The sequence below is a fragment of the Pelophylax lessonae genome (genome assembly GCF_965119305.1).
Source record: "Pelophylax lessonae genome assembly, chromosome: 2".
Lineage (NCBI taxonomy): Eukaryota > Metazoa > Chordata > Amphibia > Anura > Ranidae > Pelophylax > Pelophylax lessonae.
The window spans coordinates 618,128,856-618,149,748 of record NC_138769.1 but is presented as its reverse complement, the minus strand read 5'-3'; the positions used below and the strand labels follow the sequence as shown (position 1 = coordinate 618,149,748).

General features: G+C 46.9%; 1 protein-coding gene across 1 annotated transcript in view; it reads right to left on the bottom strand.

The window, feature by feature from the left end:
- Positions 1–20,893, bottom strand: part of MPHOSPH8 (M-phase phosphoprotein 8) — a 268,249-nt gene that overhangs the window by 214,981 nt on the left and 32,375 nt on the right. Inside the window, exons 3-4 of the mRNA XM_082247634.1 lie at positions 19,063–19,842; positions 3,939–4,035 (exon numbers count right to left, since the gene is read on the bottom strand). Of these exons, the coding sequence (XP_082103760.1) occupies positions 3,939–4,035; positions 19,063–19,842 (877 nt within the window). The remainder of the gene's footprint in view (positions 1–3,938; positions 4,036–19,062; positions 19,843–20,893) is intronic.

The window sequence follows — 20,893 nt, the reverse complement described above, 5'->3', positions numbered from 1 at the left end:
ACAGACCGCCGAATCATCCTCAGAAAAAGGAAATCTTTTTAAAGCCCCTGAAAAGAAGGGTTTCCTTTCTGGGTCCTGCCACTCGCTTTTTACGGTGTCTACTAGGACCTCGTGTACTTGGAAAACTTTTCTTCGGTTTGCCCAGACCCGCATACATCTGATCATGCAGGGATAAGGCTTTCTTTTCTTCCTGGATTCCCAGAGTGGAGTGGATAGCCGCTAGCAGGCCGGCCCTCCACCTCTTCTAGAGACAGTTTGTATCTAGAGGTCCTGTTGGATTCCCCATCTGACCCCTCTGCCTCAGATTCCCCTTGGGAATTGGGGGGTGTGCTATCGCACTCTTCCCCCTGACGTTCAGAAACCGCAGGTGCCTCCCCACTTGTAGAGGGTAGTACCTGCGGTGTTGGAGCAATTTCCTGCCGTGCCGACTGGGGGGGAACTCTGCGGAAGCTGGATGTTAGCAAACAAATCCTTAAAGGACTGAAAGTGCTAGTAAGCTCCTTGACAGAGGTGGCTAAGTCTGCATTCTGATTTTCAGTGTGCTCTCTGACTAAACTATCCAGACACTCTCTGCATAAGGGTTTAGTCCAGGATTCCCCCATGTTTTCTTTGCAGGAAGGGCATCTCTTAGCAATATGGGCTGTTTTTGATTTCTCAGAGGCTTTCTGAAATTTGACATAAAAAGGCATAGTAAAAAACATACTCCTACTAGTGCCCGCAGCCCGCACAGCTTGCCCCAACCGAGGGTGTTACTAGGGACGACCATCACCAAAAAGATCCCACAGTGTGACCCTCAGCCTCCCTAATCCCCTTATAGAGCCTTTAGGGCAGTGGTTCCCAACTCCAGTCCTCGGGACCCACCAACAGGCCAGGTTTGCAAGATAACTAAATTACATCACAGGTGATCTAATTTGCTGCTCAGTGATTGCAGTATTCTAGTCTGCATCCCCCAAGGTAATACTTAAAATCTGGCCTGTTAGTGGGTCCCGAGGACCGGAATTGAGAACCACTGCTTTAGGGGAAAGAAATGGAGCTAGTGGGAGAAGTAAGGGAGTACCACCCCAGGTCTCCTTCCCTTATGGTGGCTGGTGCTGTTCTCCCCCGGAGCAGTCCCTGAGGCCTGTGCCTCCGACATGGCTCTTGGAGTGGCTCACGATTTGTTCCGGCAGCTGTCCCCCAGCTTGTTGAAGTGCACCAGCCTTCATATCTGGCCCGCTCACCACTGCGACCCGGAAACGGAAGTCGCGGTTGCCGCCGGAAGTGCCCGCCCCTACCGGAAGGGACGTCCCCCTTCATCCGGCCCGGCTGCTCCACACCGGCCGCAAGCGGGGGGCGGATCCACAATCGGACGCTCTCCCCGAGCGTGGAGAGCAGGCCCCCCAGCCTGGAAGCCCCCCTGAGCGGGGCTGGGGTGATACTTTTTGCGGCGGACAGGTAGGTGGGTCCCCCCCCCGGTGCTGTCTTTCTTGGCAGCTTCTGAGAGTACCTGACTCCCTTGTAGCTTCAGCCTCCTGGCCTCAGCTATGGCTCCTCTTTGGACGGTGTCTCCCCGCTGGAGGAAACACCAGAACTGAGGCAGCCAGCTGGAGGGAGGCTTAAATCCAATTGATTGGGGCGGTGTTTCCTAAGAAGGGAGGAGCCAGGTTCTCTCTCAGAATTGCCTGTCCTGAAAGACGATAAGGGAAAAAGTAACCCCCCCCTCCCCCGAGAGACCTATAATGATGTCATCCAGGGTAGCTCCAAACAGGCGATCTCCTTGGAAGGGAAGATCAGTCAAGGCCTTTTTTGAAGTCTGATCCGCAGACCAGCACTTAAGCCAAAAGACACGCCAAAAGGACCACTGCCAAAACAGAGGTGAGCCATCAGGGGAGCCGCATCCAAAGAGGCATCACAGATAAACTACAGCCCCTGGTCCACCAGCTCGGCAAAGGCGGAGGGGGCTGTTCCCCCTCTAGGTCACAGCGTAAGAGCTTAGCCCACTCGGTCAGAGTTTGCGACACTAGGGCAATGGTGAATACCGGCCTCATTGCCGAATCAGCCAGAGTGTACATATTGCTGGCAACAGTCTCCGCCTTCTGGTCAGCCGGATCTTTAAAGGCCGGAGACTTTTCAACCGGAATCATGATTGCCTTGTTTAATCTGGAAACTGGAGGGTCCACCACCGCTGGCACAGTACACTTCTTAAGGAGGGACTCCTCATAGCAGCAACGCCTAGTAAAGCGCTTAGGAACCACACTTGGCCACTTTGGTCATCCAAACTTTAGCGATAATTCTGTCAAAATAGGCAGGGAAAGGAAACACCTTTGCAGCTCTGGATGGCTTGTGAGTGCCAAAGGGTACCTGCACCTCCATCTTTAGGGTCTCACACACTTGGCAGTACCACCTGGTCGCCAGGCACAAGCACCAAGCGATCCCCAGCACAGTGGGAGAGGACCCCACCAGACTCACCACCCGCAGAAACAAATGCCTTCAGCCCGCGGGATAATGCACTACACATGCTGCAATCAGGAAGTAAAATCATCCAGGAGTCAGCACCAGGGGATGAGGAGGGGCTTCCACCACCGAAATCGCTGCCTACAGGGCTCCACTGTCATGGCCACCGCCATTTTCAATGGCAAACCACAGCAGGTGAGGGACTCGGCGGGAAGGAGGGGAACCCGGGGGTCCGCCTGTCCCAAGGAGGAGCCCACGTCCACCCCATAACCCTCACCATACCAGGCGGGCACCGCTCCAGACAGAACCTCTCTCCATTGAAATGGGGGTGCTGTCGGCCAGGAGGAACGCTGCGACTCTGGCTGAGACCCGGTCATATAGGACCACGCGATGCGTTTAACTCACAGGCCAGCCCCCGTTCGGTGGGGCTATGTGGTGGCCGACCTAGCGCGGAGCTGAGGTCTGCGTGTGCTCGCTGGCCAGACTGGGATGGACCACTGGCTCTAGATTATTCAGCCCCTCGCCCAGTCTGGCAGTTGATCACAGATTAAACAGGAAAAAATCCAGGAGAATATTTATTTTTTCTATAAAAAATTTGCCAGGAGCAAAAGATCACAGCAAGGAACTTCGTTTACTCCTGACTATGCAGGAAAAAAAAAACTGAGTGGCTAAAGCAGAGAGAGGGAGTATACCCCCTGGGACTGCCCATGGGTGTAGCCAGAATTCTTTTCTGCCTAGTGTTTTACTCCTGTAGGGGGCAGTATAACCCAATGGTTATGAACACCAGGAGCTGTGTCCATCAACGAACAAAAGAGAAATTCTAATTTTCTGACATACTGAATTTCGGGTTATCACTAGTTGTGAGCCATAATCATGAACATTAAGGCCTCTTTCACACGGGCGCTCCGTTTTTGTAGTCCGTTCAGTCACTTTTTTTTTTACAGACACGGATGACACTTGTGTCATCCGGTCCGTATGTCCGCATATCATCCCATCCGTTTGCGGATGATATAGGGACATAATGTATGTCTATGGGATTGCGGATGTCAGCGGATGACACCGCTGACATCCGATTTTGCGCCCTCTCCGTTTTTTAAACGGAAGAAAAATAGGGTTCTGTTCCGTTCCAAAAAACGGAACAGAACTGAAAGGACGCAAATCGGATGGTCATCCGCTGACATCCGCAATCCAATTGACATGCATTATGTCCGTATATCACCCACAAATGGATGGGGTGATATACGGACATACGGAAAGCCCGTGTGAAAGAGGCCTAAGAAAGTAATGCTTAAAATATAACACTCGGTGTGCAATGAATCTATATAGTATACGAGTTTCACTTTTTGAATTGAATTACTAAAATAAAATTAACTTTTTGATGATATTCAAATTTTGAGACGTACCTGTATATTCCAGCATCGGCTACACAGACAGCTTCTATTTCATATATATTTTTATCTTAATTTTTTCCTTATACAGTGTTGAAGAGTAACAAAGTTACATACTCTTTACCACTTTTAGCTCCTTCTTTACTTCTTTCTCAGATTCATGCTTTTTCTTTGGCTTTTCCTTGACCAATTCCACCTTCTTTGTTTCCTTATTCTATTGATAAAACAAAAAGGAAGTAGACTTTGAATATCAGACACAAAAAGCAATGGACTGGTCAATTAGGTTAACAAGACAGAACAAAGAAAAAAAAATAAAAATAAATAAAAATTATAATTTTAGAACACTTCAGAATCCCGTATACAGTGATGGAAAAGAGTATTTTATCCCCTGCTGATTTTGTACGTTTGCCCAATGACAAAGAAATGATCAGTCTAATTTTAATGGTAGGTTTATTTTACCAGTGAAAGAACAAAAATTATGCAGAAAAACACATTTAAAAAAAAAAAAGTTATAAATGGATTTGCATTTTAATGAGTGAAATTAGTATTTGGTTCCCTATCAATCAGCAAGATTTCTAGCCCCCAGGTGTCTTCTATTAAGGTAACAAGCTGAGATTAGACGCACTCTCTTAACCACTTCAAGACCAGGCCTATTTTTGACACAGTGTTTACAAGCTAACATCATTTTATTTTGCTAGAAAACTACTTCGAACCCCCAAACATATACAGGTCCCTCTCAAAAAATTAGCATATTGCGATAAAGTTCATTATTTTTTGTAATGTACTGATAAACATTAGACTTTCATATATTTTAGATTCATTACACACAACTGTAGTGCAAGCCTTTTATTGTTTCAATATTGATGATTTTGGCATACAGCTCATGAAAAACCAAAATTCCTATCTCAAAAAATTAGCATATTTCATCTGACCAATAAAAAAAAAAAGTGTTTTTAATACAAAAAAAGTCAACCTTCAAATAATTATGTTCAGTTATGCACTCAATACTTGGTCGGGAATCCTTTTGCAGAAATGACTGCTTCAATGCGGCATGGCATGGAGGCAATCAGCCTGTGGCACTGCTGAGGTGTTATGGAGGCCCAGGATGCTTCGATAGCGGCCTTGAGCTCATCCAGAGTGTTGGGTCTTGCGTCTCTCAACTTTCTCTTCACAACATCCCACAGATTCTCTATGGGGTTCAGGTCAGGAGAGTTGGCAGGCCAATTGAGCACAGTAATACCATGGTCAGTAAACCATTTACCAGTGGTTTTGGCACTGTGAGCAGGTGCCAGGTCGTGCTGAAAAATGAAATCTTCATCTCCATAAAGCTTTTCAGCAGATGGAAGCATGAAGTGCTCCAAAATCTCCTGATAGCTAGCTGCATTGACCCTGTCCTTGATGAAACACAGTGGACCAACACCAGCAGCTGACATGGCACCCCAGACCATCACTGACTGTGGGTACTTGACACTGGACTTCAGGCATTTTGGCATTTCCCTCTCCCCAGTCTTCCTCCAGACTCTGGCACCTTGATTTCCGAATGACATGCAAAATTTGCTTTAATCCGAAAAAAGTACTTTGGACCACTGAGCAACAGTCCAGTGCTGCTTCTCTGTAGCCCAGGTCAGGCGCTTCTGCCGCTGTTTCTGGTTCAAAAGTGGCTTGACCTGGGGAATGCGGCACCTGTAGCCCATTTCCTGCACATGCCAGTACACGGTGGCTCTAGATGTTTCTACTCCAGACTCAGTCCACTGCTTCCGCAGGTCCCCCAAGGTCTGGAATCGGTCCTTCTCCACAATCTTCCTCAGGGTCCGGTCACCTCTTCTCGTTGTGCAGCGTTTTCTGCCACACTTTTTCCTTCCCACAGACTTCCCACTGAGGTGCCTTGATACAGCACTCTGGGAACAGCCTATTCATTCAGAAATTTCTTTCTGTGTCTTACCCTCTTGCTTGAGGGTGTCAATGATGGCCTTCTGGACAGCAGTCAGGTCGGCAGTCTTACCCATGATTGCAGTTTTGAGTAATGAACCAGGCTGGGAGTTTTTAAAAGCCTCATGAATCTTTTGCAGGTGTTTAGAGTTAATTCGTTGATTCAGAGGATTAGGTTAATAGCTTGTTTAGAGAACCTTTTCATGATATGCTAATTTTTTGAGATAGGAATTTTGGTTTTTCATGAGCTGTATGCCAAAATCATCAATATTAAAACAATAAAAGGCTTGCACTACTTCAGTTGTGTGTAATGAATCTAAAATATATAAAAGTCTAATGTTTATCAGTACATTACAGAAAATAATGAACTATCACAATATGCTAATTTTTTGAGAGGGACCTGTATATTTTTTAGCAGAGACCCTAGAGCATAAAATGGAGATCGTTACAATATTTTTTTTGCGCAGCGGTCTTCCAAATGCAATTTCTTTGGAAAAAAATTCACTTTTTTTAATTAAAAAGAAAACAGTAAAGTTAGCCGAATTTTTGTCCATAATGTGAAAGATAATGTTATGGCGAGTAAACAGATACTAGGGCTGCAACTAACGATTATTTTAATAATCGATTAGTTGCCGATTATTTTTTCGATTAATCGGATAAAATCATAAAAAAACTCAATATGCCTTTTTTTCATTTATTTAAAATAATAATGAGCAAACAGAGTGTAAGTGCCGGTTCACACTTGTGCGATGCTGGAAGGCTGCGTATTCGCAGCCTGTTCCCGCATTCCATCCACACAAGAGGCAGTTCACACTGCCATATGCGATACGCAGGGGTGTCAATTAAATGTTGACACCCCCAGTTTGATCGCATATCGCAGTGCGATCTGACAGTTCGCACAGGATCGGATTGCACAAGTGTGAACCACTGTGCGATCCGATCCTGATGCGGCTGAAAAAAGGGTCCTGTGCATCTTTTGTGTGGGTGCAGTGTGAATCAGCGCACCCGCAGTAGTGTGAACCAGCACTTAGTTTGCGAGATCGCATGTAATTCGGAGCGCACCGCTCCTAAATTACATGCGATCTCATGTGTGGATGCGAGTTCAGCCATACATTTTGTATGGCTGAATTCACAGCACATCCGCAGCAAACACGCACATGAGGCATTTTTTGAGCCGCCTCAGAATCGGATCGCACAGTGGTTCACACTTGTGCGATCCGATTCTGTGCAAACTTGCAGATCGCACTGCGATATGCGATCAAACTGGGGGTGTCGTTAACATTTAATTGACACCCCCTGCGTATCGCATATGGCAGTGTGAACTGCCTCTTGTGCGGATGCGGGAACACGCTGCATATTCGCAGCCTTCCCGCATCGCACAAATGTGAACCGAGCCTTATACCAAAAAAGTTTTTTTTTGTTTTTTAATTAAGCTGCTATATACTGTAAATATAATAAATGCTTATCTAGATAAAAGAGTTAATATTCCTTATAAGGTGCAATATTATAATAGAAAAATAAGTGAATAAAAACGTCCATGTCAGCCATAGATATGAAATAGGGAGCATAGAAAGACCCCCTATATGTGCTATATGGATGTTTTTAATCACTTATTTTTCTATTATAATATTGCACTTTATAAGGAATATTAACTTATCTGGATAAGCTCTTATTATATTTTTGGGCGGGCTGCATTGCATGGACAGTCACAGGACACTAACACTAAGCTCGGCACTCACGTTCTGCTGCTTCTGTGCTCTTTTCTCCCTCACCTCGATCTGACTCACTGACTCCCTCACTGACCAACAAGAGGGCGGAGAGGAAAGGCAGAGAGGAAAGGAGGAGGGAGGGGGGGAGGTCACGTAAGTGCCGAGCTGTGAGAGAGACAGTGAATGCAGCCGGCGGCTTCACAGAGGAGACAGAGCTTGCTGACAGGCGGGGAAAGTTCAGAAAGCAGCACAACTAATAGACGGAGCAACTAATCGATAATGACAATCGTTGACAACGATTGTAATTATCGATTATTATCGTTTTAGTCGATTAGTTGTTACAGCCCTAGCAGATACCCAACATGTCATGCTTGAAAATTGCGCACTCTCGCGGAATGGTGACAAAATTTGGTACTTAAAAATCCCATAGGCGACATTTTAAAAATATCTACAGGTTACCAGCTTAGAGTTAAAGAGGAGGTCTAGGGCTCAAATTATTGCTCTAACTAACGATTGCGGCGATACCTCACATGTGTGGTTTGAACACCGTTTACATATGTGGGCGGGGCTTCCATATGCGTTCGTTTCTGCATGCGAGCTAACGGGGACAGGGCGCTTTAATTTTTTTTTTCCATATTTTTATTATTTTTTACAGTTAAAAAAAAAAACAAACAGTAAAGTTAGCCCAATTTTTTGTATAATGTGAAAGATGTTGTTACGCCGAGTAATATTTATATATGCGCATTTCGAAAGAGATATATATATATATATATATATATATATATATATATATATATATATATATTACACACACACCCACACACACACACACACCTCCTAGAGAATAAAATGGCAATCGTTGCAATATTTTATTCCGAACTGTATTTGCACAGCGATCTTTTATATTCAATGGGAAGAAATACACTTTAATGAATTAAAAAAAAAATAAAAAAATAAAAAAAACCACAGTAAAGTTAGCCCAATTTTTTGTATAATGTGAAAGATGTTGTTACGCTGATTAAATTGATACTTTTGATTGCTCTCGCTCTAACAATTGCGGTGATACCTCACATGTGGTTTGAATACTGTTTACATTTGCAGGTGCGATTTACATATGCATTTACTTCTGCGCGCGAGCACGAAAGGATAGGGCGCTTTTTTTTTTCTTATTTTATTGTATTTTTTACACTGTACCTTTAAATTTTTTTTATCCCCTTTTTATGCCGTTACAAGGAATGTAAACATCCCATGGGACAATAACAGGCAATGACAGGTACTCTTTATGGAGGAATCCCTCCTTTGCACTTAAAGCATTCAAAATGCCAAGTTTGGCTGTTCTGAATAGTTTTTTTTTATTTTTTTAAATATGGCGTTTTTAGAGCTCCAGTAACCGGAAGTGATGTCATGACTTCCAGGTTACTAGATCCGAGACCCGATCAAAGCAGCAGGACATGTCCCCCTCCCACTGCTTGTGATATTTGCTGGGCGGCTACTTAGCCGCATCGGTTATCACAAGAAAGCCGACCGTCCGCTCAAAAAAAAAAAAAAAAAAAAAAACAGTGCTGGAGGTGATGCTTGCAGCTGCAGGCATCACCCCGGTACAACCCCATGAAGCATATTTGCATTACGTCGGGGACAGTTAAATAAAAATCATAAGAACTTGGTCGATTATGCTCAAAAAAACATTAAACATTTATATGGCTCATCCAGGCATTTGCCATGGAGCATTGCAGAGCGCATTACCCATGAGGGATTACATTTTGGAAAGATACCTTCCATTGACTGAACTGCAGACACCACTCTGAGGAATGATGAATTGTTTCTAAAATTAAGCAGCAAGTCCAATGAATTATGCATGACTACTAAATATTTTAGAAACCGTTTTCTTTATGTAAAATTAGCAACTGTATGTGCAAGCTTTGGTGTGTTCAAGGCATCCCAACACACAATTTCTAACATCCTGAAGATAGAAATCTTCCTCATTTTTGTGGAATGGTGGGAACAGGAAGGTAACAATATTCTGTGAATGCTGAAAATTGGAGGCAAGAACCCTGGCTAGCAAAAACTATCCTGTTGGAATAGAATCGAATGACAATTACTCAGTCATGCAACACTGTACCCATATAAATTCGTCCTTTCCCCACCCACACAAACAGAGCTTTCTTTTGGTGGTATTTAATCATCATTGGGTTTTTAAATTTTTGTGCTATAAAAATGGAAAAATACCGAAAATTTTGTAATAAAAAAAATAAATAAATGGATTTTGACTTACCGTAAAATAGTTTAATCTTAAATTCATTGACGGACGCAGTTCTCTCTGATCCTTATCAGTAGGGACGTCCCAAAGCAGTGCCACAAAATGAGGGGTGGGAACAGCAGAAAAGAACAAGTCCCCAAGGTTAAAACACAGCCAACATAGGACTCAGCAGAACAAAAGAGGAGGCCCACCTGAAACAAACCGTAAACACCCTCAAGGAAGGCCAAAAGCCCTCCAGACAGCAGCCAGCAAAAAAACTTTATGGCCAAAAGAGGCATCTGCAGATGCCAGCACATCCACTTTATATATTTGGCAAAGGTGTAAACAGACTACCGAAAAGCCCTGGAAGCACTAGGCGCCCGAGTAGAACATGCTGAAACAGGGAAAGGTAGGACCTAACCCTTAATTGAATAAACCTGCACCACTGTCTGTCCGATCCATCCGGGAATAGACGCAGAAGACGCAGGCAGTCCCGTTCATGGGCCACCTGTAAGTACAGAGAGCAAGCTTGACTCACGAAAAGACTCAGTCGCCAAGTACACCTGGAGTGCCCGCACTCTAAACAGAGTAAGCAATGCACATTCCTTAGGATGGGAGGGCTCAGGACACAAGATGGGAATACAATGTCCCTGTGCAAGTGAACACTAGAAACCACCTTCGGAAGGAGGGACGGATCCGGACGAAGTACCACTTGGACCCATGATCAACATATAGGGAGGACAGGACAATGTCGCCAGTGCCGACACCTGCGCGAAGAGTGAAAGCAACCAAGAAGGCCACCTTCTGTAATAAGAAAGGCAGGGGATACCCTCGAATACTCGCAAACCGAGGTTCTTAAACCAGGCCTCGACAAACCCCGGGCGCCAGGTCGCATTTGCGACTAGAATTAGCGACCTGGCGCCTGGGGTGCCCTGCAGAAGGTGTCCTGTCATTTTTGCACGGACTTCCGCGCCGTCCGAAAATTGAGGCCCCGGCTTTTCGGCCTACTTGAGATGAGAGAGGCTTCCAATGGGGAACTGGCGTCCTCTTGTGGTGGCCGGGAGTAATGACTGTTGTAATTACGGTTTCCACTGTTTGTTCACAATGCATTACCATCTCCCTGTCCAGTTAGTTACCTTTGACAGGGAGTGTGGTTATTAATTTAATTATTTAAATGTAAAAATAAATATTTTTCTTTTTTTTTTTAAATTATTAAAAAAAAAAAATATTTTTTTTCCAATTATTATTATTATTATTATTAAAAAAACGGAATTTTTGTAAAATCTTACCGTAAAATTCCTTTCTCTGAGTCCTCCGACAGTCGCCGCCCACTCACAAGTCTTCACCAATGGGTATTGACCTTTGCTCCGCAGGAGTAGCTAGGCAACAAGAATTGTTAATAACAAAAGCTTTTAGCATAGACACACCCCTAGGGGCTGTCCCCTCAGTCAATACCTCCCTGCACCAGCATTCCCAACTCAGTTTGGTAGCATAGCAGTAAGAGTACACAAAAACCCCAAAAGAGGGGCGGGGGGCGGCGACTGTCGGAGGACTCAGAGAAAGGAATTTTACGGTAAGATTTTACAAAAATTCAGTTTTCTCTTACATCCTCCGACAGTCGCCGCCTACTCAAGTCTTCACCAATGGGATGTCCCAAAGCAGTGTAGACATGAGGGGTGGGAGACGCAACCGTAGAAAAAGCAACGCAGTACCCACATCAGAGAAAGGAACCTTACCATAGTAAGAGAACCAACTGTGCAACAGGAAAACGTGCTCAACAGGAGCAACATCCCAGGAAAACAAGTAACCCAGGGGTAAAACACCCCAATAACCAAGGGCCCAAAAAAACAAGGGTCCCTAAGAAACTGCCGCACTGAGAACTTTACGGCCAAAGGAGGCATCGGCCGATGCCTGAACATCCACCTTATAAAATTTTGAGACGGTGTGAACGGACGACCAAGTCGCCGCCTTACACACCTGGGCCACAGAAGCCTGATGACGGTAAGCCCAAGACGTACTCAAAGATCTGGTAGAGTGCGCCTTCACAGGGAAGGGAGGAACCTTCCCCTTCAAGGCATAGGCTTGCTCAATGGTCTGTCTGATCCATTTGGCGATGGTCGCAGCCGACGCCGCCATGCCCTTCCGAGGTCCCTCAAGAAGGACAAAGAGGGAATCCGACCTGTGAAAGGATTTAGTGGACGACAGGTAAACCCTGATAGCCCGAACATCATCCAAAGAATGCAAGGCAACCTCCTTCGGATGCTTAGGCTTCGCGCAGAGCGAAGGCAAGACAATGTCTTCATTAAGGTGAAACTCTTGAGATCCTTTTCGGAAGAAAGGATGGGTTAGGTCGCAAGACCACCTTATCCTTGTGAATCACAAGGTAGGGAGAGCTGCAGGACAAAACCGCCAGCTCCGACACCCTGCAAGCCAAAGTGATCGCCACCAAAAATTCAACCTTTTTGAACAACAGAGACAACGAGATCTCCCTGATCTTTTCAAAGGGAGCCTGTTGTAACACGGACAGAACTAAGTTCAAGTCCCATGGAGGCAAAGGTTCCCTCCTAGGAGGGGCCAAATGTCGCACCCCCTGAACAAAGGTGCTAATCAATGAATTAGACGCCACAGGGCGTTGAATGAACGGCCAGCGCAGAAATCTGACCCTTAATCGTGGCCAACGCCAAACGCTGGTCCACTCCAGTTTGGAGGAAAGCAAACACTCTCGACACCGAGTATGAGCGAGGGGAATACCCCCTGGACTCACACCAGGCAAAGTATGCTTTCCAAGTACGGTAGTAGATTTTTCCTGAAGAGGCTTTTCTAGCCTTGATCAAAGTGGGAATGACCTCAGGGGAGAGACCCCTATCCTTCAGGACCCGGCTTTCAACAGCCAGGCCGTTAAAGCCAGCAACTGTAAAGCAGGATGGAATATCGGCCCTTGAGACAGAAGGTCCTCCCGAAGCGGCAGGCGCCACGGAGCGTCGACTGCCAGATTTACGAGGTCTGCGTACCAAGACCGGCGAGGCCAGTCCGGTGCCACCAGAATCACCGCATGCTGTTCCGAGGCTAATCTGCGAAGCAGCCTGGACAGTAGTTGAATCGGGGGAAAGGCATACATCAGACGATACTGATGCCAGGGCGCCACTAACGCGTCCGAGGCGTCCGCCCGAGGATCGCGCGTTCTTGCCACGAACCTGTCCACCTTGTTGTTTAGACGAGACGCGAACAGGTCCACATCTGGAGAACCCCACGTTGCGCACAACATTTGGAAGACATCCGGGTGAAGGGACCATTCCCCCTGGTCCAGGGTCTGGCGACTCAGATAGTCCGCCTGCCAGTTCTCCACCCCCGGTATGTGAACTGCCGTTATCGCCGGGACATGCGTCTCGGCCCAAGACAGAATGTCGGCCACTTCCTGAGCTGCCCGGGCACTCCTGGTGCCCCCTTGATGGTTGATATAGGCCTACGCGGTGGCATTGTCCGTCTGAACCCGAACTGGACGGCCCCGAAGCCGGTCCGTCCATCGCAGAAGGCAAAGCTTTATCGCCCTCAATTCCAGAATGTTGATCGGAAGGGAGGACTCCTCCTCCGACCAAGTTCCCTGGGTGGACAAACCGCCCAGAACACCACCCCAGCCCGACAGGCTGGCATCCGTGGTGATCACCGTCCACAATAATGGACGAAACGACTTGCCCCCCGACACTGCCGGGGACTGGAGCCACCACAGAAGATCCCTTCTGGTGCTTTGGCTCAACGAGATCCGCAGATCCAGGGATTGCGGCCGCCCGTCCCACTCGGCAAGAATCTCCGCTTGGAGACCCCGCGTGTGAAACTGGGCAAAGGGGATCGCCTCGAAAGCCGAGACCATTAAACCTAGACATCTCATGCATGTCCGGAGAGACGAGTGCCGGTTGTCCCTGAGGGACCTGACCTCGTCCTGAAGTGTCCGAAGCTTGTCTTCCGGTAGGAAGACCCTCGCTTGGACAGAGTCCAGAATCAGAGTCGACTTCGGAATGTTTATGGTCCAACCGAACTCCTGCAGTGTCCGCATCGTGGCGGACAGGTCGGTCACCAGGCTCTGACTGGCGTTTGACCATATCAGGATATCGTCCAGATACCCCAAGACAGCAATGCCCTGTGCTCGTAACAGGGCCAGAACCGGCGCCAGCACCTTGGTAAAAACCCACGGAGCCGAAGCGAGACCGAAAGGTAATGCCACGAATTGGTAGTGATCCTCCGCAATGGCGAATCGCAGGTACCTCTGGTGACCCTCGAAAATGGGGATGTGTGGGTACGCATCCTTCAGATCGATGAAGGCCATGAATTCCCCCGGACTCAGGGCAGCCACCACTTGCGGAACTTGCGAACCCGCACAAAGCGGTTCAGAGCTTTCAAGTCCAGAATCGGACGCACCTTGCCCTCCTTTCTGGGCACAGTGAACAGACTGGAGTAAAACCCCCGAAATCTGTCCCGATGAGGCACCGGAACAACCACCCCTTGGGCCCGCACCGCCAGGTGCAGATCCTGCAAGCGCTCCGGAGACAGCTGAAGATTTGAGGGAAAAAATCTGCCCGCCGGCCGAGAGAGAAATTCGATCTTGTAACCAGATCGAACGATTTCCTGAACCCATCTGTCCCGAATGTGGGTCAGCCAAGGTTGTAGGAAACCGCGCAGACGTCCCCCCACCCCAGAAACGGGTGAGGGCACCCCTTCAGGCGGAATTGGTATGGGAAGTCGAACCGGACTGGCCGGACTTCTGCTTACCTGCCCACGGCTTCTTCTGGGAGCCTTGGCCTTTGAAGGGCTTGCCCTTGGATTGCGACCTAAAGGCACGAAAGGACCCCTGAGAGGGCCTAAACGAGGAATTCCGTTTACCACGGAAGGACTTATGCTTGTGAGACTGGGGTAAGAGAGTACTCTTGTCCCCCGTCACCCCTTTAATCAGAGTATCCAAAGCCTCGCCAAAAAGGCGAGATCCCGCGTAAGGAAAATCCGCCAGCGTCTTGCGAGAAGATTGGCGACCGACCAACTTTTCAGCCATATCAGACGACGGTTCAGTATCGCCACGCTGGACAGGCGCGCAGCCAAGGGAGCTAAAATCAAGTCCGCATCACACAAGTACATGACACCCTGATGGATCTGATCCACCATAGCCAACGTGGTAGGCGGAGCCGAATCAGCCACCAGGGTGCACCTGAGCATCTTCGTCCAATCTGCAACAGCCTGTGCCGCCATAATGGAAGCAAAAATAGGCTTCAGCATAGAACCAGCAACCATATAGGCATGACGGGCAAGAGACTCCAGCCTCCTGCCCGTAGGGTCCCGGAAAACCGGGGTATCCTCAGAAGGAACCGCAGTAGCCTTGTTCAAAATGGCCACCGCGTGATCCACCCACCAACGCTCGTCGGTGGAGGGCGCAAACGGATAAAGCAGTTTAAACTTACTTGGCACAGTAAAGGGCTTCTTTAAATTGCGCCACTGCTCGTTAACAGTATGATGAAATTCCGCAGGGCAGGGAAAAACCTGCGCTGATTTTCGAGTTCTCCGCGTTCCAAAAGAGGACACCCTAGCAGGAGGAGTAGGCTCATCCTCTAGGTGCAAGGTATCTTTAATGGAGGCAATCAGCTCATTCATGAGTGCAAGCTCTTCAGGCGAGCCAGGGGGAGAAACATCAACCCCCTCCACCCCTGCCTCCCCCTCGGACCCCATAAGGTCCAAAGATGAGCGGGACCCCGAGAAGGGTACGCCAGCCACAGCAGCCACATCGCCCTCTGAATCAGAGGAAATGGACAACCTGGCCCTTTTTGCGGATCGATCAGCCATCAGCATCTGCACCTGAGAAGCCAAGGACGCGACCACCGCGGCCAGATCAGCCCCCTCGGGGGGTGCAGCAGCCCCCTGGTCCCCCACCAGGGCGGGGGGAAACTTGCTATCCTGAGAATCCATGCCCCAGCAATGAAAAAGGAAAAAAAGGTACTGGCCCTTGAACACCACGGCGAGCTCAGCCCACCGTACACTACTGTATGCACCGATCCCGCAGGGATAGAGAACACTGAGCAAGGAATGACAGGACAAAAAAGGTAAAACCTGGAGAGCACAACAGGCTGCTGCCACCGATCGCTGTTCCCAGAGAAAGAGGAAGTGATGCAATAGCTGGCTGACAGATATAGCCTATGAGGCTCCGCAAACATGGCCGCTCGGCTGAGGGATGAGGCTACAGGAAAATGGCGCCGACATGTGCTCGAACGAGCGCGGCCCGCCAAAATGGCAGCGAATGGCGCCAAAACACGGCGTTGTACAGAGACAGGGCCGGCCACAGCATACATGCAAAAAAATTGGCGGATCGCAGCAGCGGCCGCCGCACAACACATGTCTGTACCTAAATCTGCACCCAGAGCATAACTCACAGCAGAGCAGGATGGCCCCCCCTCGCAGCCCACAGGCAATGCAGCCATACAGGGATCTGACAGGGAGCCCGCATTTACACAGACATGGGGGGTACTACACAGCCACAGACTGACACCCACACAGAAGGTCCCCACACAGAAGGTGCTTACCGTACATCTGGTGAGTTTGAATTGCCTACCTCATATACACAGGAGCACAGAGGGTGATATCACCAAAGCACTTTTGTTTTTTGAATTCAACACTAATACTGAAATTTGAACAGTCACTTTAACCATTATCAATTTTGGAATACATGGACACTATTTCTTTGCACTGAGCACTTTTTCTAAGGAACTTTTATTTATCTATTTATGAAATGTATTTACCATTTTATTTGTAATAATTGAAATCAGCACAGTTGATGCACATTATATCTGTTTAAGCAAGCACACGGGATCTAATGTGTACACGTTTTATTGTCTACAACTGAGAAGTCATATTTTATCACAGTATACGCACAATATTTGTATGTATTTTTAAGTGGTTTATATATAGCATATGGAAAACATATAGGTGGCACTAAACACCCCCTATACCTTAGCACAGGCTGCAAGTAAATATCATTATACTATCCAGTACTATACGTACAATTTTCAGAGCTACTGGCAACAGTATAATCCCCAAAAATGATAAGTATATTCATACCAGTATATTTTGATACCACTTAATATAGCAAACTTTTATTTTATTCCTGCTACAAGGTATGCGCTGTTGATGTAATATTTTATACCACTAACATGTGCTTAACGTGCCGCCATTGGTCATTCACAATATCGTGAAAGGTGTCGGGACAAGGGAAAACCCTGTCAGCTTTTGGAGACTTCTGAGAGCCAAAAGCCACCCACGTCCCGGCCGGCGTGGGCTCAGCCACCAATTTTTAAGTATCCCACACTAAAATAATCAGGGCTTCCACTAAGGTGCGTTCCCGCACTGCAGCTGATGACGACAGGTCCGCTTCACCATCTGACAGCGACCCCTCAGGTAGGGGGGCGTCCCCATCAGCCTCTGAATCAGAGGACCCCTCCATAGAAGGAGAAGGCGGCAGCGGCCGTTTTCGGCTATAAACCTTTTTCATGACTAAATCAACTTTAGTCGTCAGGCTTTCCAGGGCTGCTAAAAATCGCAGCCGGCGACTGCAATCCGGACTGTCCAGGAGTCACAAAGAGTGAGTCTGAGGGCGATTGCACAATTTGGAATTCCATATTCCAATTTCCAAAAAATGATGTACAGTCGCTTTAAGAGCGCCAATCGCGGTATCCACCACCGATCGTCGCGGTCTGCAGGGAACCCCTTTAAACCAAACTGACAGCAAAAAGTGCAAGGATATGCCTACAGGGACCCCAAGTACTGTACCACCTCAGACAAACTGTCCTCCTGAATCCTTCAGCAGCCTGTTGAGAAAGGCAGGAAGTGACCTCGGCTCAGCAGCAGGAAATGACTACACAGGAAGCAATGTCGCCTGAATAAGGTTACACTGCTGAGTATAGCACCAGGGGTACACAAAGATGGATGCCCATACAAAACAATAGGAAGCTACAGGGAAAATGGCTGCCCCATACAAGTCTATGGGGAAAAATGAACATTGCCCACACTTAAGATGGGGGGCCCCCACAACGAACCATGTAGCTAGGGACTGAAAGGCCTCAGGAACCACAACAGGTACCAGCAAGCCCAAAGTACCATGTCACCACCCCCCAGAGTGCCAGGGCACTCCAGACACACAGCAACTGCAGGGGCAGGGAAGGGGGAGGGAAGGACACACAGACTGGGCAGGCCAGGGGGATCTTTTGGAGGCACAAATCCTATTATCCCCAGGAGAGGGCCCACATCCCCCCCAAGGCCAGCAGGGGCAAAAGGGGTACACATTTACTCACCATACCATGGACCGGGTGGGCTCCGCTCAGGACATACTGCCTCCCACCCGAAGTGGGGGGGCTGCCAGCCGATGGGTATGCTGCGACTCAAGGCATTCCAGGTAGTCGTGTCCCGATAAGGCTCGTAGGCCAGATTGGGGGACCATAAGGATCTAGATTATAAAGTGCGAAGCCCCAGCCAGCATCGTTAATTGCAGATCACCAGGAAAATTTTTCCTTGAACACTAGCTAGCAAGCAAAGAGAAATAAAAGTAAAATATTCTTAAAAGAAATAAAAAACTGAGACTGGAGTCCCAGCAGGAAACCTAGGTCCTACTCCTTCTCTAGGCACAAACTGATGTGATGGGCTGTGGCAGTGGGGGTTATGCCTGGAGGGACAGCCCCTAGGGCGTGTACATTCAAATTTTCCTGCCTAGACTACTCCTGATGGGAGGAGCATAACCCACTCAGCTCATGGAGATGAGGCTGCGCCTATCAATGGACGATAGAGAAATAACGTCTTTTTTTTTTCCTGTTTCAAGCCGTTATAATGGAACTCTGTTAGCATTCTATGCACAGGAAAAACAGGGTGCAGTCCTTAATATGAGACCAGGAAAAATAAAGACTTGCCAGGCTAAGGTTGTTCCCTCATCCCCTACCACTTGATAAGGCCTTTTAGACCTGGCAATTGGCTTCTCTGCATTATGGGAGACTAAACAAGTATTGTACTAGGGATTAGAGGGGCCTCCAGCAGTGAGAGAGCGCAAGAGCGTGCACGAGAGGGACATCTCTAAGGAGAAAGAAGAAAGAAAAAAAAAAAAAAAAAAAAAAAAAGATTGTGTAAGATGTCATGACAGTTCAACTTCAACTTTTTTTTTTTTTTTCCAACTTCCCTCAAAAGTAGTGATACCTACTGGTGGTAAAAGAAAAAAAAAAATCCATCTGTGCACTATAGAAACACTTTCACTGCTTATGCATAATTCCGAGATTAAGCATATTCAAATGAATCTGCCATTTAATTTGTATCCAATCTCCATACCAATTCATAATTTTTATTAGACACTTACTTCTGCCAAGGATTCCACAGATTTCTTAACTTTGTCATCAGTACTAGGCCTCTTCGGCACTGGAACTGGCAGGTTTTCCGCAGCCAGAGCTTCTTTCAACTTTTCAACTGATTTTTGCTTTTTTACCAGGCTTTTCTTATCCTGATGGCCAAAATCCACCAACATGGGCTTGGAGTCATTTTTCTTTTTGTGTTTTTTTTTCTTTTTTTTCATTTTCACTTCATCCATTTCCTCTTCAAAAGGACCCCCAAAAGACAGCTCCTCTGCTTCATATGGAGGTGTGGTTTCTTGATTTCTGAGGTCTTCATCCTGACCCACTTTGTCTCTGTCTTCTGAAAGAACATCACTGTTTACACTAACAGTCTCTGCCTCTGGTTCTACAGGTGATGTTTCTTCTTTAGACAGCTCTAACCCCAATGATTTTTTTGGTTTCTTTTCTTTCAGGTCCTCTTTTACTTTCAATTTATTGTCCTTGGCTTCTTCCTTCTTGGACTTTTTTAAGTCCTTGGTCTCATCCTTCTTAGGTTTCTTGCTGCCCAGATCCTCTTTACTTTCTGACAGTCTTTTCTTTGGTTTGGATTCAGTAGACTGGCTCTCTGGTTCCCCCTCAGGCTTGGACTTTTCCTTGGATTTTCCAGATTTTGATTTTTTCTTTTTCAGCTCCTCTTGTAGCTGGTCATCCTCCTCCTGATTGGATTTCTTTTTCTTTTTTTGTGGGGTCTCCTCTTTCGAGTCACTGTCAGATTCTGCCTCTAAAAGTTCCCCAAGAGACAATTTGGGCTAATAAAGAGGAAAGAAAGAAATATTCTAAGATGCAGGTATAACATTATACTAAAAATGTCAGAGATGATTAACAAAAACCTGTAGCCAATGGAAACCGATCAGGCTGGATCTCATTAAAAGCCCAAATCCTGGGAAAAACATTACTAGTCCCCAGCATATACCTATATTTTTTTGGCTCTCCCATTGCTCTTTTCAATGGGAACCAAATAAATAACCCAGTATTTCTGTGTATGAAGACGCATGTGACTCATTCCACGTAACAGCACCAGACCTCTCAGCACTGTCACGCAGGACTATGGCTGTGTAGTTTACACAGAACTTTCTTCAACTGAACAGATCAGAGAGGAGAGAAAAGACGTCAAGGATATACTGCTGAATAGGGCATAGGAACCTATTACATTGCTCTGTTTGAGCAAAGCACAGGTCCACCATAAGCAGAACATCAGCTGTACCAGAGTGTCTCTTGATGACTGCGCCATTGCCAAATCGGCTATTCTACTGTGAGGGCATCAATTTAAAGAAGTAAAGCAAAGCTGTCACAACCCTGGGCAATTCAAACTACGTAAATGGGATTAAGAACTTTCACGTGCATCAAACCTCAGTGCACACAAGGTGAAGAGCATGTTCAGCATCAATCCATTAACCACTTAAAGACCAGGCCTATTTCTGACATTTGTTGCTTACACGATAAAAATCAGTATTTTTTTTTTTGCTGGAAAATTACTTAGAACCATCTCATATGAAATATATATATTTTTTTGTTACAGACTCTGAAGAATAGAATGGTGGTCGTTGCAATATTTTATGTCACACGGTATTTGGGCAGCGGTCAATTTTTTGGGGGAAAATGCACTTAAAAAAAACACACACAGTAAGGCTGCATTCACATGTCAGCGTTTGGATCGCGGGCAGAACCGCCGCGGTTCCGCCCGCGATCCGGAGATTATTGCAAATCGCGGGACGCCTAGCATTGCCCGTTGATTTGCAATAGCCCCCCAAACGCTGAGCGATGTTGCCGCGATTTCCGCCTGCCGAATCGCGGCAACAT